At 38.7% G+C, this 18,419-nt stretch overlaps 1 protein-coding gene across 1 annotated transcript in view; it reads left to right on the top strand.

Annotated features, from left to right (window-relative positions):
- The window catches only part of SH3GL2 (SH3 domain containing GRB2 like 2, endophilin A1), an 89,172-nt gene that overhangs the window by 51,512 nt on the left and 19,241 nt on the right, over nucleotides 1-18,419 (top strand). Inside the window, exon 2 of the mRNA XM_054281633.1 lies at nucleotides 18,028-18,096. Coding sequence (XP_054137608.1) covers nucleotides 18,028-18,096 — 69 coding nt within the window. The remainder of the gene's footprint in view (nucleotides 1-18,027; nucleotides 18,097-18,419) is intronic.

Raw genomic sequence — 18,419 nt, 5'->3', positions numbered from 1 at the left:
ATTAACCTATGGTGCTTAGTGATTGTCAACCTTGAAGGCCAGCAGATTTCTTCTCCTGTGTGCATTTTGAGGTGATGCTTTTGTAGCTCTGCATTGCAGCTGGAGCTTAGTTATACATTGCTTTCTTAAATTTTCTTCTTTTCTAAATATTTAACTTGATAAAAAGGTGATGAACAGACAGTGAGATTCCAGGACAGACCCTTGATCGTGTCCAGTTGTTGTCAGCCTGTAGGTAGAGTATGAACCATTAGCCTGGAAGACTGATGGAGCCCTTTTTTCATTCATCTACTTGATCATGCAGACAGTAGAATGTCTGATTAATTACTGGGATGATCTCAAAAATTATCAGTACCAAGATTAGGAATGCTAGGCATTCTGGCCTTATCCACACCCTTTACATTTGTTCCTGCCCTGTTCAGCAAGGAGTCAGTCACCATTTGTCTCCTTATTCCAACACAATGAAAGAAGCTTTTCCTGCATTTCTTGGTGTTCTTTGCTCATTCTGGCTCCAGCTGAGCTCTGAAGATTTCCTTTGCTATCCCTGTATATGCAGTCAAGATTTCTGCATTCCTTTTTGCTGCCTCTCATGTTGCCCCATCCTGTGCATAGAAGCTTGGCTATCAGTGCCAGTTTAGCCAAGCCAGACCCCTGATGTGTTTGCCTGTTCCGAGTATGGAAACCCTACTTGTGCTCAGAGGTGGCTGCCCCTCAGGGCGTGCCAGGCTTGCTGCACTCCTCTGCCTTCCTGCACTGCCTTCTGTGTGATCACATCTGTCACACCCTGGCTCTCAGTGATGAGCCAGCTTTCCCAGAGGCAGCTGGGTGTATTTGTCTTGGGGTACATTATGCAGTGCAGGCATGCACATGTGCCTCAGTGGTGACAAACAGATATGTTTGATGCTAGTTTCAATTTTGCCTCTTTGTCAACACCCTTAACATCATCAAATTTTGTTGCCTCTGTTGGTGAAAGTTTTCCTGTGGGGTAACTGGGAATATGGAATTGAAAAGAAAGCATGGGAGTGGGATATCTAGACACAAAAGTTTCACTAACTGACTTAGTAGTTAAAAATTTTTACATATACTGGCTGTGATAAAACCCAGCAATCCTTTGCACTGCATTGATGCAATTGTCTCAAATATCCAGGAAGCAGCAAGGCCTATCTGAAAACCCTTATAACCATTATCTCCATTGAGAAGTTTAATAGATTTAATACGAAATTACCATTATTACTCTATCCTTCATAAAAGTGAAACCTTTAACTAGGTAAGTAGGCTACTATGCAGTAATTTTAATATTTCAGTACAATCAAAATACATTGTTTATAGCTTTTGGTTACATACAAAAGAAAGTAAGGATGGCTGTGTCTTAGCAGCAGCAAAGTCTGTAATGACAGCCAGAACGCCTTTACCTGAATATGAATGGTAGGTCATTCAACTCATCAAGATCCCAAGATGAACGGCTTTTTGGTATTCAGAGGTAGCAGAGAAATTCCGTGGAAAAAGCTGACAGCAACCTGCTTGAATATGTACTGTCCATGCAAATTTCTCCTATGCTCTAGTTGATCTTAATAGTTTCTTTTGGACCTTCTCCACTTTGAGTTCCTTCTTCCCTTCATTTGCTTCAAAATTTTAATTCAATTGAGGATTGAGAAATTCTTTAACATACCTAAATCGACTCTGTAGTGTACTGGCAGTTATTAATTATAGCTATTGTTCAGATGCCCTGAACTACAAAAATCTTCCTGTAGTTATTAATGGCGCTGATCTTCTGGGTTCCTCACTTTACAAAGGTCTTTACAAAGGGCATCTGAATCAGAAGCTGTTATGTAGAAGAGATGCAGGGAAGAACAAAGCATCATCATGCTGTATCATTTGACCTGTTTGAACAGTGCTCAGATCAGTCATCTCCTTGGCTGTATCACATGAGATGGCCAGTGTCATAAAAGCTTCAGTTTTATTGCTTTTGTCTGCAGCTTGCAGGAGGCTTTATGGCTTCATGAGGAACATGAGAGGTTTTGAAATGTATCCTTTTGCTGCATTTTATATGTCAAAATTGAGGTGTACCTCTCCTCAGCACTAGTGCTCAGCAGTGGCAAGCATACAGTCCTGACAGATTGAACTAGCATGATGATGTATATACTGTGTATAAAAATAGTCCCAGTGTTCCCCAGGCAGACTTACAGCTCCAGCATACAAAAGAGAGAAAAGTTGAGGAAGTAGGTACTACTTTTCACACAAAGAACAGTGACATAGAAACATTAGCAGCCTCTTTTCAAGAAATGGCTGTCTCTGTCAGTTTGTGGATTAATATATCTGGTCCAAACCCTGCAGTATTTAGAGGTAAAATTTCTCAGAATTTTAACTAGGATTTTTCCCCATGTTGGAATAACAAAATTGTAACTTGATATTGTTCTGTGCTGATTTATTTTTACAGTTTCAAATTTTAGGATGATTGTTAAATTTTTTTTTTATAAAGCTATGTCAGAGCATGATGTCCTTATTTTAGGGTGGGTTTTTTTCGTACTTAAAACTTACGGAATTTTTGCCTTTTTTTTTTTTCCTGACACTCCCACAGTATAAGAGAAGGGAGTACTCATTTGCAATTCTAACCATTCATTTTGCTCTGCTTGACAGAAGCAACATCGTGTGTCAAGAAAAAGTGTATTGGAAAAAGCCCAGCTTCACAAAAGAACTGTATTGAGCAAATAAGAATTAGAAACTTATCAGTTACTCCTAAAGATAAGTAAAATGTTTGTTGTAAGAGCAAATTACATGTTCTTTTCCATTAAGCACAGTAATTCTTTCTTCAATTTCCTTAGTAATTTAAAGTAGCATTATCCCTCAGAATGGCTGTGCTGTGGTAAGATAAGCTTGAGAATGAAATGTAAACTGTAGAGCAGAAAAGCCTTTTCATCCCCCCACTTTCTACTAAATAAAATGGGTCATCAGTCATGAGAGTGGAGTGCACCACCAGGTTATCTCAGCAAAGGTTATACTGCTGCTGAAACTACACAGAAACAAAGTCAGGGTAGCTTGTGACAAATAATACATGAGCAGATTCTACTGTGGTGTATAGTGGTCAGAAATAAAAGCAAATGGCTGGGTGGCCACCAGGACAGGAGCTTGTAATGTTTTTTCTGACATCTCCACAAATAGGTGCTGCTTCATGTTTGTGAAGTACAGGAGAGAGTGTATAGCTGGAGGTAGTTTTTCTTCCCTTAGAAAACAGACTTTGGGCTGTGCGTCTTTTGCCATCTTTAAAAGGAGATCCAGTTGGCTTTGGTTTTCCTAATTCCACCCCATCCCCTGCACACACACATACCACTGTCCCCTTTCACAAGCACAGTGCCAGAACCAGTTGTACATTTCTGTCGTGCTGGAAGGAAGGCTTCTCCAAGCTCCTGTTTTCCCACCATTGCAACAGCCGCAGCTTGCTTTCCCATATGTCTCTTTTGAAATTTGCAATACAAACAGGATTCAGTGGATCATGGCCCACCTTGTTGTGGTCCACATATTCATAGTGGGGAACCTAAGGATTGAAGAGTAAGAAGTGAAAAGTAGGTCTTGAGAGCACCAATAGTGCATGTATCCATACCGGTTTTTGCTCTAATTTATCAGATTGTGTCTATCAAGCTAATTTTCACAGTGTCATTGTATGTGATGTTCTTTTAGCTTTTGAAAAGTGCTGCTAAACTTGTGTGTCAAGAATCTCTTTTTGTACCTCTTATTTAGCATTTGTCCATGTTTATATTGGCATAGAGTGTCTGGATGTGGGATTCTTGGACCATAATCAGGAGGCACAACATGACAGATTTGTAAATCCATCACAACTCCTGCATATTTTAAGAAGATATAAAAATGGTTTATTTTTCTGTATCTTACCAGTCACGGAGTAGCTAAAGAATTGGTTCACAGGGAAAATGTTGTTCACAGTTCATCCATATTCACAACATAGGTTATTTATTGTCCACCACTCTACACAACTTCAAAGTGAGTGACATATTCAGCATAAATGGAGTATGAAAAATGAAATATTGCAAAATCCAGCATGATTTATCTGTCTCTGTACTTCTTAGTTTCATTTCTAGATCATTTTCAACCACTAAAATCCTTAATTTTAAGTTGCCATTAGCTAACGGTAAAAGAGATAATACTAGTACTTATATGTCTACATTTATATATATATTATATATACGATGTATATTTTTTTTTTATTATTTAAAAAAATCCCATTCATCTGTATTGAAATGTATTGTGTTACTCTGTGTTACTCTGCCCCCAGCCTGTGGTACGGCCTGGGATTGTTGTGACCAAAGGGTGGGAGCCAGCACTTGGCCGTGTTGAACTGCATCCACTTGGCCTTGGCCCATCAATCCAGCTGTTCCAGATCCCCCTGCAGAGCCTCCCTGCCCTCCAGCAGATGAACACTTCTGCTTCACTTGGTATCATCAGCAGACTCACCGAGGGTGAACTCAATCCCCTCATCTGTCATTAAGATACTAATGGTCCCAGTTCTGAGCCCTGAGGAATACCCACTGGTTACCAGCTGCCACCTGGATTTAACTCCCTTCACACCATTGTCTGGGCCCAGCCATCCAGCCAGTTTCTCACGCAGTGAAAAATGCACCCATCTGGTTTGTCCCCGAGAGTGTTGTGTGAAATGGTGTCAATGGCTTTACTAATGTCCAGGTAGACAACATCCACAGCACAACACCCACAGCCCTTCTTCCCCCATCCACTAAACAGGTCAGATGTTTAGCACTGCATCACTTCTGCTGCCTTCCTTTTGTCAAGTCAGTGAGAATTTTTCTTCTGATCTCTGTGGTAAAAGGTTAGTACTGGCAACTACAGCGTGTTTCCTAAGAAGCAGGTTTTGCTAACTTTCTGCTGAGAAAATCTGTACGTCACAAACATTCTACCTCCAAGATGCAGTGGTGACTGGGATCCTCATTTATCCATCCTTCTACTGGTGTGGTGTAGGGAAGAATGTGTATGTGCTGAAATCTGGTTGCAGGTGATTTCAGGACTTGGCTTAAGTTATGCTCATTCACTGAGTACCTCACTGTAAAAGCATTCCAAACACAGTGGCGCCCATCCACATACCAGAAGAAGTGGTGTCTTAAGATGTCTGTAGGGGTACAGTTTCAGCTGTAATACAGGGTTTCTTTGTTTGCTGGTTTTGTGAAGACTGTGAGGAAAAATGAGTTTAAAATATTTTTCACGTTACATGTACATGAGACACCATCACAAGCAGATTACAGTGCAAAGATTGTGTTCCTCATAGACTCAACAGCTATCAGGTGATACTGTAGGAGATGCAGGGGCTTCTGTCTGTCACTGAATGGTTTGTTCAGGCTGGTATAGGACTTCCTCTAGATGGAAGGTGCATTAAGGCAGCTCAAGACCAACAAAACATATTAATATGTTCAAAGCTGACCATCTCTGGATATAGTTTTTGCTTGCATGTTTCTTTCAGAAACTAATTTGAATGTAGTAGTTTAAAGCAAGAAAAAACAGTGTAAAATATTTAGAACTTCTCAGGAATTACTTTTTATTTCAGATTGTGTATACTGCTTAGCAACTTCCAAGGCAGAGTAAACCAATGAAGTATTTAGTGGCCTTTCTTTCTCTGTGTTTCTTTTATAGCCAGCTACATGTCTCAAGGCTGTGTAAGAATACAATCCAATTTACTCTTCCCCTCACCTCCACAAGATGAAACTTTGGGTGAAATTAACATGGTAATTGTCTGCAAAATGGATAGTAACTTTGAACACATTGATAATTAGGCTGCTTAGTCTCATTCATTAATTACATTTAGAGGCTACTGCTATATTTTTATTTGTGCCTGTGATGTTTAAATTCTGACATTTGAAAACCTCATCTGGTTTGCATTTTTGTTACTTTTTGCTTTTACATCACCACAGAATAACATGTGGTAAATTTCATATTGAACATAAATGTTCTCTATTTAGTTAACAGATTAATGTAAAGGATCATACATGCTTTGATATCACATGCACACTGTAATGTGTTTTTAGCCCAAAATTCATGACATGTTTTAACACTTGCCACTATGGAAAACATGGTGAGGACAGAAGAAAAAGTTCTACTTTCTGCTCTAGTGTAAGGTGATTGTCTTCTAAAACATTTCTCATTAGTTTATTTCAAATGGAAAAGGAATCCTATGCATTTCAGAGCTTTATTTTGCATATCCCTTTCATCTTATTCTGTAAAGTACAAATATTCTTTTTGCTGAAATGTAATACCTCTGGGCTAGAACCTTGAATAAAGCAAATCAGTGCCTGGCAACACAAGGTACATGTTTTTAAGAAAGCAGATGAAAGAAGAAGAAGTGAATCTTCCACTGATAGGGTAGCATAGAGCATCTGTTAGAATAACTTGTGTCATAAAATGGAAGCTGATTCATGTGTGCTACACCTACTGAAGGGCCTGTTTCCATTGTGCTCTGGTTTCCTTGCTTTTTTCACATGCCCTCTCCTCTCCTGCCAGGTAGTACTGTTTCACAGGTAGCAGATAGTAACCTCCATGTGTTTTACAGAACCAGTAAAGTCTCTGTGCATGTTGCAAGGACTGTATGACATGTCTTATGTCAGCTTTGTACTATAAAATGGAGAAAAGAGGTGTCAGTGAGGTGCCTGTAGATGTGGAGGCAAGCAGAGTCTATGGGCATGGGCCTTTCTGAGTCTCTCAAAGACAGACATGGTTTTTCTAAATGGGATGAAATAAACTAAATAAACTAATCTAAATAAACTATTGCTGTGTAGCTGAATTTGACATGAATATGCAGCTGTTTTTCTAAAAAGAAACACTCTTATGATAGCTCTTCATCTGCATTAAATGCTGAAGGAATCAGGTGGGGCTTTAGCACCAAATAATATATTTCATGTCTACATTTCTGCACTCCTAGTTGAGAACATTGTTCCCTTTATGTAGGTACGGTTTTATTCAGTGTGCCTTGTCTAAAAGATGATTTCTCATTTTTCAGAGGAACATGCCTCTGGTGTGGTTTAGGAAGGATGAAATGGCAGCATTTATAAAATCTTACCTTTATTTTTGTGAAGACTTCAGCATTCTTCAGACTTGTTTTCTCTCATCTCTGAAAGTAGCCTATTTACATGTGCATGTGCACATTAGAATCTACTTTGCTTGTTTTATTTTCTGCATGTGCTAAAGGAGTTAAAGTACATTTTCTTTATGGAGTTTAAAAACACTTTCATTGTCAGTGTGGACTTCCAGACACTGAGGGCAGGGAGTGGCCATAAAAATTAACTAACTGTTAAAGGCAATTTCAAAAAGAATCTGTTGTCACTTTTCATATTTTTGTAAAAATTAGAAAATGTAAGCAGTTCCACATTTGCATCTTCCAAGTCAGTTTTTAAAATTCAAAGTCCTCATTTTTTAGTGAGCTTGCACAGCCAGGTCTTGAAGATTTCATAAAATGCTATAGTTTATTCTCATAAACTGTTAAAATTACAGAGGTAAGGCAGAAGGCAGCAAATGAATTTGTACATGAAGAGAAACGTTCCTCTTTTCTGTGAAACTTCAGGTAGTAGTATATTATTAGATCTGCAGTGGCTCAGAGGTTTGACTGTGATGTAAGCCTGAAAGACTGATTGTAGAGGACTGCAAATATCTTGAGATACTCAACGGTGTAAATTTTTACCAGTTTTGAGCTGGCCACAGATCCTTTGAGCAAGGACCTGTGTCCTCTGTTGTTTGGGTTTTTAAAAATTCTGTTATTTTTTTTAAATCACCTTTTCACCAGGAGTCAATCAAACAAGTTGTGAGCTAACATTAGCAAAAATGACTTTTTCATTTTAACTCTCAAAAATCTGTATATCCCTTTTAGTAGTAAGACTCTGCTTTGTAAATTAGTTAAAAACTTACCGAAAGGTTCTAACTTTCCTTTGTCAGAGGAGCATCGATATCTTGAATGCAGGCTAGAACCATAGACCCATTACTGCAACTGGGGCAGAGTTTGCTTGTTGCATTGTGATCAGATGTGACAGTAGTCATGAACCAGTCAGTGAGATCAATGCTACTGTATAATTTATTTTGGGGGGATATTATGGTCATCTTTCTCATTCCTTTGGTGCCTCTTGGAGACCAGTACCCATCAGAGAGCAGCAGACTCAGGTCTGCTTTTGTCTAAAGCAGATTTATGTTTGTGTAGCTGCAGGGATGTCGGAGGTGCTTCTGGTGGGTCTCTTGTTTATTTATGCAATTTTAGTTTCCTTACATTTTAAGTGACCTTTATCATTGGTAGCTGATGCACACAGTGTTGAAAGGAGGAAAATTATCATCTTCAAATTTAGATATTAATGCCTAAGGCTGTGGTTATGCCTTCATTTTGGTAGGAAAGGTATGCTCTTCCTCCATGCCAGGGATACTGACAGGATCCCTCTGCTGACATTGCTGCAGCTGCAGAAGAAAAGCTGCCTCTGCTCTGTGTAGCGTGCTTATAGCACAATACAGTGTCAGGCTAAGTGGTGCCTCCAGTCATTTTCTTCTTTTATCTGGGTATGTTTCATCCAGTCCTAACTCACTCAGTCCCCCTTTTCTTCTTTTCCTCTTGCATATATCTCAGAAGCACAAAAAGGTACACCACCATTTCAGTCCATCAGGGGCTCACCCCAGAAATGCCCAGTGGCTCACAGAGCTGTACTGTTATATTGTGGTGCTCTCCAGCCCCAGGAACAGGCCAGTGCTTCAGGATATATTGTTCTTACATGGTGAGTTGAGACAGAGGACAGCAGTTTAACGGGAATGCATTCAGTTTAATTTAAATAGTGCTCATGTAAAAAAAAGACAAAAATGGAGCTTAAAGCAGATCTCAGCAATTTCTAAATGTGCTGCTATCAAACTGAAAGTGTTGGATGGGTTTGGCTTGTTAAGTACGTAGTTAATAAGCTATCAACACTGCCTGCCAGCAACATAAGAAAATAGTTTGGACTGGCACTTTGCTGAGCTGTGTAGACTGCCTTTTAGATGTAGTGGCAATAGGAAAACGAGAAATAAAATGCACGTCAGTACTAGCAACAGATTATGGACAGGTTTTTCCTCACAAACTTCTTTTAATGTCTTCTCTTAGACAGATAAAAATTAATTCAGTGAGAGTTTCCAACAAACTCTTTTCCAAATGTAGCAGGAGCAACTTCACAATGGCGGAGTTTGTATGGCTGCTAAATTGATGAATCATATTTGAGCCATGTTCGCTTATCCTCTAGCAGCTTCTGAATGTTCCCTGCATTCTCACATTTCCAGATGTTAAAGACTAGGCTAGCTTTCACCCAGCAGAAGGCATGTGGACTAATATACATTATATGGTGGTGTAAAATATGCCCTAAATTTGGTTGCTGTGAATTTCTCATGCTGTTATTTTGCCTGCTCTCTTCCTCTTCCTCTTCCTCTTCCTCTTCCTCTTCCTCTTTTTTTTTTTGGCTAGGTTATGCCCTCTTTATTTCTGCTAGACTTTAATTCATTCTTTTATTGAGAGAAAAATTACAAAGCTTTAACAGTCTAGAATAATGGGCTGTTGATTTGCCTAACAAAGTCATGTCTGCTTGACCAATCAATATTGTTTCATCACTACTTGCATAATGCTGATCAAATATTTGGACTCTGTATTGTGGAAATTTTAGCAAGCTGTAGACTGTACCCTAGCACTCTTTACCTGCTATGACTGATTTTCCCTGCCTGTGAAATACTCCAGTGTTTTTCAAAGTTGATGTCTAGCACATGTAAGTCTGCTGGATCAGTAGCCAAGAGTAAACATCCTTCATGAAGAGTGAGTATGAGCTCAGCCTCCCAGCTGTCAGCTTAAACCACTGCTGCAGAAAACACAGTTTTGTGCTAAAATGGAAAAGGTGAGGACAAGCAGTCTGGTGACATAGCTTAACAAACCATGGGATTATTTAAATTTCCTGTCACCTGGGCCCAGATTGTGTCTACTTTGTGGTAATGCATGTGCCAAGTGAAGCAGTGGGATGGTAGAGATCATTGCTCCTGCTGAATTTAGAAGCTACATGGATGAAGGAAACATGTTAATGTGTGTAGTTTAGCTAGGATGGATCATGATCCATAAACATGCTCCGGGTTAGGATGCTAACTGAATGGATATCTGTTTTGTGTTCTTTTCCTCTCTTTTTCCACTCCATATATTGTCATACTCTACATGTGCCACTCATCTGCCCTAAAGATTGCTTTAGAGACATGACAGAGGTATGGAAGTTTGAGTGAATATGTCATTTTAAGGTGTACACTCTTTCAAATACAAATCCCATTTACACATGATAATAGAGCATGATAGGTCAGGGGCTGGCAACTGGTGGCATTCCAGATAAGAAAGCCAGTGCTGTGTACTTTTCTAAGAAAGAGACATGAGAACTTCAGAAATTTTTAGGTGGGTTTGGACTTTGCCCCTCTCTTAGAATTTCCTTATCACCACTCAGTGGAATGAGCTGCTTACATCAGAAAACAGGCAGCTATCAAAATTTTTTTGTCACTCTCAGAAATATAGCACAGGTGTCTTCTTTCTTTGTGGCAGTGCAGTGGAGGGCAGGGCTTCCACTGCTGATGTAAGAAATGTGGGTCTGAATCCAGGTCTCTTTGCACAAAAGTAAAAAACTTGTGGGCATTTTATTGCCCACAGATTTACTATAGGGACTGACAGAATCATAGTACTGTTGTCATTGGAAGTAGAGATGTCATGTAGGAATAGATTCTCTGCTTCTTTCCTGTACTGCAAAAAAGCAGATATTGGCATGTATTCCAGCTAACACAGCCACCTTTTTAATACCAATTTCTTCCTTTTCTCATACTGGTGTCCTTCTGGGGACAGAGAGTGTTGAAAAAAGCACACAGTGTTCTGACTGTCTTCAGCTCTCTGTCAGCTTTTGAGCTTCTGCCAGCTTCTCTTTGTCAGCTCCCAAGGCCACTCTAAACTTCAGAGGTGCTGGGGTTGTGACCAGATTTCTGGCTGAACTTAAACTTTGCAGAGAGCCAGCCTCCTGAAGTGTGTGTTTGGTAAACAGGCAAGACTTCAGTAATGAGTTTAAATTTGTGAAATTAATTCTGTTATCATTGCAGTGTCTCTGCTATCAGCCCACTTCTGTCGCTGGAATGCATAACACTGATTTCAATTTTTGTCAGCCGTAGGGTAGTACCTTCCTCATCTGTCGTGGTGTGGGTGCCTCTGGACAGGAACTTCCCTTACAGAGATACAGCACGGAGCAGTACTGCACCAGTGCTTCCCCAGCAGTTCCTTCCCTGCCCTCAGCCTGCTGTGTTTCACTTGCCAGAGGACAGCCTCCAGTGTGATGCAGCAGCAGCATTGCAGCAGAGTCTCTGCAGTAACTCCTGTCAGTGCAGAAGCTTGCGGCATACTTTCATATGGTGCACTAGCGCTGAATGTGAATGACTGCCCCTGCATTGCTGGAGTTGCGGAAATTCTGCAGTATGCTCCTTGGTAGAAGTTTGAAAGCAAGAGGCTGGATCAGATTGAAGAAATGATTGCTCTAGCCACCCTTGTCCCTCTCCTTGGAATACTCTGGCTGAAGATGCAAAATCAAAAAAGAGATTGAATCTAAATGAAAAGAGTAAGAACATGGGACAGATTTACAATGCGTTTTTCTTACCACGTGGCAATGCTGGAGGTTGGGATCCTTACCTTTGTGTATCCTTCTTGAGGAGAAATAGTTTGGCTGAGATATTTTCTTTTGCTGCACACTGGCATCGCTGGACAGCCTGTCCCACAAGGAGTTTCATTCATGGCTTGACAGGCTTTAGCAATGGCCTGTCTTTCACACTGGCAGTTCTTGTGTCTTACGTATGTCCCATCTAGAGCCAATTTCCCTGGCTTTCTGACCTGCCTTCAGACTGTTAGTGGAACTCATAAACAGGGCTGTGGGCCCTACTACTAGCAGCTGTGAGGACTAGCAAGGCCAAGCTATTGTGTATATATATAAAGGGTATTTAGACGATGCTTTGTGAGAGAAGAAGGCAAGCCTTTTAGAATCCAGTCATAGCCTTCCCTGCTTGAGTTTCTAAAACTCAGTTTACTTCCTGGTCTTTGAATAGCACACTTTATTGTTCACACTCTGAATCCAACAGCAGAGTCAAGGGAACGTTTAAGGGTGAATAAAGCAAGCCAGCCTGTGGCTGGTTTGGTGTTGTGGTAGAACAGGCCAGCAAACAAAAATTTTCTAGCAGGAAGAAAGTGATTTCAGTGCCATCAGGGGACAGAGTATATTATTCCCTGATTAAATATATCTACTGAGTGACAGAAAGGAAAAAGAAAAGATAATCTCAGGCTTGTCTGGCAGATGCTTACCTAAAATACATCACGAACATTTCTGCTAGATATGCTGCTGATGGCAAGCAGTAGCAGGTGTAAATTAATGCTAACTATTTTCCCATGTGCTTTGCAAGTGCATTTCTTCATTTTGCTATGGAGAAAACAAAGCCTTAATGGCATAATCAGAGTCTCAGTGGAAACAGGACATAAAAAATTAGGTTCTCTGGACGTTCTTAGTTCTGTAAGTTTTTTTATTTTTCTCTTTCACACTGACTTCATGACCCATTACAGCTTCTGTGATAGTAGTGGTGTCACTATGCTCCTCAGTTCCGTATGGGAAGGATCTTCTGGTGCTGAGCTCCAGCTGGCATGGTGGCCTTCCATTGTGGCTCTACAGCTGAAGAAGAGAAATTCACGAATTAAATGTAAATGGGCATTACTGTAACTCCAATGTATGTAAAATTTGGATCTTATTTTCATTTTACAACTAAGGTGGCTTTTTTATATTCTCATGTTGTCTTTTATTGACAGTCTCTATTTTGCACAAGTTGTTTACATATTTAAAAGAAGAATAGAATAAAATTCAAATAATGTAAAATACAATGCTGAGTGTAACAAGCTTTCCTTGTGAAATCTGATGCATTTAATGGAAGGGTGGGGTTTGCTCAATTTTGCTAACAAATAACTACAGTATGAATGTAAGGCTTATCAAATACTTCTGGCTTCTTGTGAGATTTATCACATTTGTTGAGTTTCCTGAAGCCTTCCAAAACTCATGATACTGGGTCATTTGGCTTGTAAATGAGGACTGCCTTATCTAGATGGTTATTCTGGAAAAATTGAGTGAGATTGCTCTACATCTGCTGAAATTATTTTCAGTATATGATAAAGTGCTGTGAATCAATACTAATGTTTTCTATGGCCTCTTAATGTTTCTGAGATAAAGTATCTCCATACTGATCGGGAAAAGTCGTTTTTTATTCTATATATTGGTGCCAATTGAAAAAGAAGAAGTCTAAAATGCAGCTAATTTACATATACTTTTGTAGTGGGTTTCCTATTCTAATTTATCTGAATAAGCAGAAGAGCTCCTCTCTTGCTGACTGTTATTGCTGAGAATGTGCCATGAGATGTTTCATAATCCACAGAGAACCAGGGCCATGATCATTAATCTAAATTTCAGATGTCACTTGATTTCTGTGGTAGTAAATTCTGATACCATAAATGCCAAACAGTGCAGGATCTGCCAGACACAAAAATTAGCCTGCAGGTGGCAGTTTTTTTCTTACTCTAGTGTGTGGACAGAATTTAAAAAAAAAAAAAAGTCTTGGTTAGAAGACTGTGCTTTTTTAAAAATAAATATGTTTCTTTTCAAATACTTTCTCCTGAAAAGCCTGAAGTGTTGGAAAACCATCACCATATATAGACAGACTTCTTCCATTGAAATGTGTACTTCTTCCTTGTCTTTGAAAAGCTTACAAAGCATCACAGCATTTTAAAGCTGATCTGAAAATTTTTAACAAACCTGAAGATAATTCTGTCATTGTGCTTCCTTATTGTGAAAGAAAAAACTCAAAATGGCAAAAACAGCATGGAAGAACTGTAGAAACCTGTGGAAGAAATACTGAGCAATCAGGAATGAGAAATCAATAGGGTGACTTGAACTTGATGAGCATGAACTACAGAGGGCATTTTCTTTTTCCATTGTGAATTTGTAAGCTTCATTTAATAATCTTTCTCCCATAGCTTTCATATTAATAAAAATTTTCTTTCTACCAGTCTGTCCACTGTGTGACAATTTGATAGAACTCTGCTGTCAACAGCCTTCCTTTGAGGAATAGAAAATTGTGCCGTGGATACCTATTTGGAGTTAGAAATGCATGGAATAAGGAGACTTACTTTTCAGTGGTACTGTGGTATGACCACTTTGTGAACAGGGCATTCAGTTTGCATCACATGGAAATGCAGTGTATTGTGTTGGTAATCTATTTTAAACTGCTTTCCTCCTCCTGTATCGAGACAAAGCTGCTACCTACCTGTTTGCTGCCAAACTGGTATGTCATTAAAATAGTTGAGCTGCAAACTCAGGTTCCTAGAGGGTAGTTTAATGCAGGTCACTGCATTTTCAAGTTTAGGTAGTGTCATGTCATAGTCTTCAGGATTTTCTGGTAGCGGGCCTTTGACCTGTGAATTGTTCAGAACCTTGGTACAATTCAGTGTCCTGGAATAGTTGTATAATGCATGTTTGATTTATATTAATATTTTGTGAATAGTGAGAGATGACAGCATCAAAGACCTTTAGAGGACTGCTGCATGAGCTATTAAGTGATCATCCCTGTATTCTATAAAAGTTTACTGGAATTTTCAAGATATTCATAGTGACTGTTCAAGCACTCTTTTATCCCTTGACATATGGCATCATAACACAGCAATACATCAGAAAAGAAAAAAAGGGTTATTTGCACAAATGCATGAAAAATGGAACAAATGGCTTCATAACTATGACTTAACAAGTTTTATTGTTTCACATGAAATCCATCTACCAAACCTCATTCCTGTTACTGTGGCTTATGTTCCAGCTCTGTGAACATTTACCAAAATCTGTGTTCTTAATTTTAACTGCCAGGGAAAAAAAAGTTTATTTTTTCTCCTAAGTGTAAGAGTCATACCAATTTTTTTGTTCCTACTGAAACCATTCTGATCAGAAGATGTCAAATTCATATTCTGCCTGGGTGGAAATATGATTGTTATAAAATTGGAATTTACTCCAAGAGACTGTATAGCACTGGTTTTCAGTCAAATAAAGCATGAAGATACCAACAGTAAAACATGACATTATTAGGGGTAGAAGTAGTCTGTATATTCTTGATTTATAGAAATGTTTTCAGGATATCTCCTTGTTCCTTTAAAAAGCCCAATTTTATATCTGTTGTAAAGAAAGAATCTAAATGTTGATGCCTTAAAATGACATGGCCAGGGAGCCTTTCAGTTTCTGGGTAGCTGTAGCTGTTCGCTGACGGTGTTCCTGAGAGCTTCTTAAATCTTTGGCATGAGAGCAGATCCTGAGCTGATGGAAGCTGGCATGGCTTCGTGACCCATGATAATCAGATCTGACAAACTTAGATACTGATGGAGTGGTAGTCTGAGTGAAATGCTTTAACAATTGATTTGGAGGATGAATATAAACAGGCTGAAAAATATCTCCAAATTTAGTCAATAGTACTACAGTGGCATAGATGTGGGCCCTATTGCAAATGCCTTTCTCAGGCTCAAAGGTCCTACCTGACATCTTCTGATTTTGGCCTTGAAAAGGAGGTGTGGTACCCTCTTTTGAGCAGATTATCCCCTTCTGACCCAAGGGGAAAGAACTGTTGAGGGTTTTATTTTATCCTTAAATCTGAATTCTTAATTAGAGTTCTCATCTCTGACTGCTTGAGTAACTGTGGTCTTCAAGGAAAAATTAAAAAAAATCAAAACCAAACAGTACTTACATTTTAAGTGGGATTTTGGTTCAGCTGTTTTTTTCCTGAGGTCTGTCAGTGCTTCTCCAAAGCAGAGGTTTTTCTGCACAATGGAGTTGAGCACGGTTCCTTGAGGGTATGTGATGTAACTACCCTGAGAGAAGACACTCCCAGCCCCAGAAGGGCTGTAGACTTAACAGCTCATATTTCTCTCTCTCCTTTGACTCACCCATTTGCAACAGTACTTGTCACAGAGCTTTACAAATTAATTTTCTGCTTAGCACATAGTGTTTTTAGCTACCCTAAATGGGTGACTCTGGATGGTAACTGCGAGCCTAATATTGACAAGGTAAGCAAAAACTGAAAGGAAGTCTAGAAGAGAGGGGTGACCTGCATTTTTGACTATTCAGTGACCACTCCAGAAGACTGCTGGGCTGTGCTTTTAAGAGTGTCATACAATTCTCAGCTGGAGTAGTGATGAATGTGAAAGAAAGGAACAATTGCTCTGGTTGATAGATGTGAATTAGGATATTTAGGGCATCTGTGGGAATGAAAAGACACGTCTTTGCAAATCCTCATCAACCATGAAAATATTTCAAAATGATGAAATGTAGAGCTACAGCCCAAAAGGGCTGGGAGATTAATTCCTTTTGAGTACTTTGTTGCTTTGGAGTTGAACTACAGATATGAAAAATCTATTTTAAATATTTAAGTGCTAGCATAGAAGCATACTGTTATTTTCTGGGATGTGAAATCTTTATAGTAGGAAGCTTCTGTGCAGATTTAGCCATATTATCTGTAGTAGGATATCCATTTGCAGAAGATTCATTTATGAAACTAATTAATAAATATTTTAAAACTGAAACTATCCCTTGTCCACTACTCCAAACACAGTACTGTGTTTGATTCTTTTGTGGCACTTCACTTATCTCTGTAGATCACAAGTTTAGTAATACAGACCACACAAATTCATTCATATTCAGATTATTGATAAGAGGCTGTCTGTATGGTTTTGCACATCTCTTTTGTACAGGAAATACTGGGAAATACAGTTCCTTGTTTTTGTCATAATATTGTTGTTTCATTAATGCATCATTTTGGCTACTAATTTATGAGATGCTGACAGAAAACAAACAGAGCTGATAGCTATTTCCTATTGCACAGATAATTACAGCCTGCATTAGTAAGTGCTTGGCCATGATGCACTTGCAGCTTTGTTGTAGTGAACTGAAGTGAATTTAAAATCATACAGATGTCTGGATTTTACTAATGGCATGTGAGTGACTGTGGGTATTCCTCCTCTTTATACTAAAAAAATAAAATAAGGGAAATAGACCTTTCAAAAGGGGAAAAGTGAAATAGTTATTTTCTTTCTTCTTGTTTATTATTGGAATCACTTTACTGAAATCAGTAATTAATAACTTATATAGTGATTAATTTCTTATGACAGATACCATCCTAGTGAAAGATTAATACATTCACTGAATCATATGCACCTGATTTGGTTGAGGAAGTATAGTAGTAAAAGACTTTGTGACTGACAATGCAATTGTTAAAATCCACTTTGAATGGTGCTGTAGAGCAGTTACTCTTCAAGTCTGTTATAGTCAATGTTACTGACTGTAAAAGAAAACATAGTTCAATGTATTACATTGTATTAGGGAGATGAACCAGTAACACTATTCCATTTTCCAATTAGTTTTCAAACTTAATATTTTATAAAAAAACCAGAGCATTTGCTAAAGTTATACTAACAGAGTTCCCTTTATTTCTTTCTACCTAGATAAGTGAGTTGTGTATTTTATGTATAACATAATACTTGGGCTCTTTCATGGAATGAATATAGGGGGTTTTTAAATCAATCTCCCTATCTGTCTCTCTGTCTATCAAGTTTATATATAAACTCTTGATTTTTACTGATGATGTGCTTCAGGGTGAATCAATATCGGAAAGTTCTCAGGCATGGGTGCATCTTGCTTTCTGGATGGCTGGAGCCACTTTGTGCTTTGTGCTTAGGTGTGGCTTCTATCCTTGGTCAAAGACTGGATCTCTGAGGCTTAAGCAGTAATACGTTATTTCTGAATGTTTCACTTTAGAGTGTGTTGGAAATAAATTTTTCAGAAGGAGTAATAAGTTTTACTGTTGTACTGACTTAACAGAAAAAAGACCTCTAGCATTTCTACAAGGAAATATTGTAGCTGAATTTTTCTCAGTTGTTGCTGAATCTGTTGTTCTTTTTTTTAATTGCAGAAAGTGAGTGAAAAAGTAGGAGGTGCGGAAGGAACAAAACTAGATGATGATTTCAAAGAAATGGAAAGGGTAAGTCAAAGAACAGCATATATTCATTATTACCATGCATTTTTCTTTCTAGGACAGGAATTTGAAAGGTTTCAGTCCTGGAATCACTCAGAGAATTTTGAAACACTTAGCTTGTTGTCAGTTTTCTATTTATTTTTGTTTTCTAACCAAGGGATACATAATGTGTGGCACTCTATAATGCAAATTCTTCATTCAGAGACTGGGACTGAAGTCATCTACAAATTAGCTGCATTTAAACCTCTGTAGAGGATCTCTGGAAATGGAGTCAGTCTACAAGACAGCCACTTCAGTGGGGAAGGGTGCTGGTAATTCCTAGCTGGTAA

This window comes from Melozone crissalis, unplaced genomic scaffold (genome assembly GCF_028551555.1).
Source record: "Melozone crissalis strain CALT ecotype California unplaced genomic scaffold, PUWL_Pcris_2 ptg000005l_1, whole genome shotgun sequence".
Lineage (NCBI taxonomy): Eukaryota > Metazoa > Chordata > Aves > Passeriformes > Passerellidae > Melozone > Melozone crissalis.
Note: the sequence above shows the minus strand (reverse complement) of the source record. Positions and strands in the feature narration are given on the sequence as shown.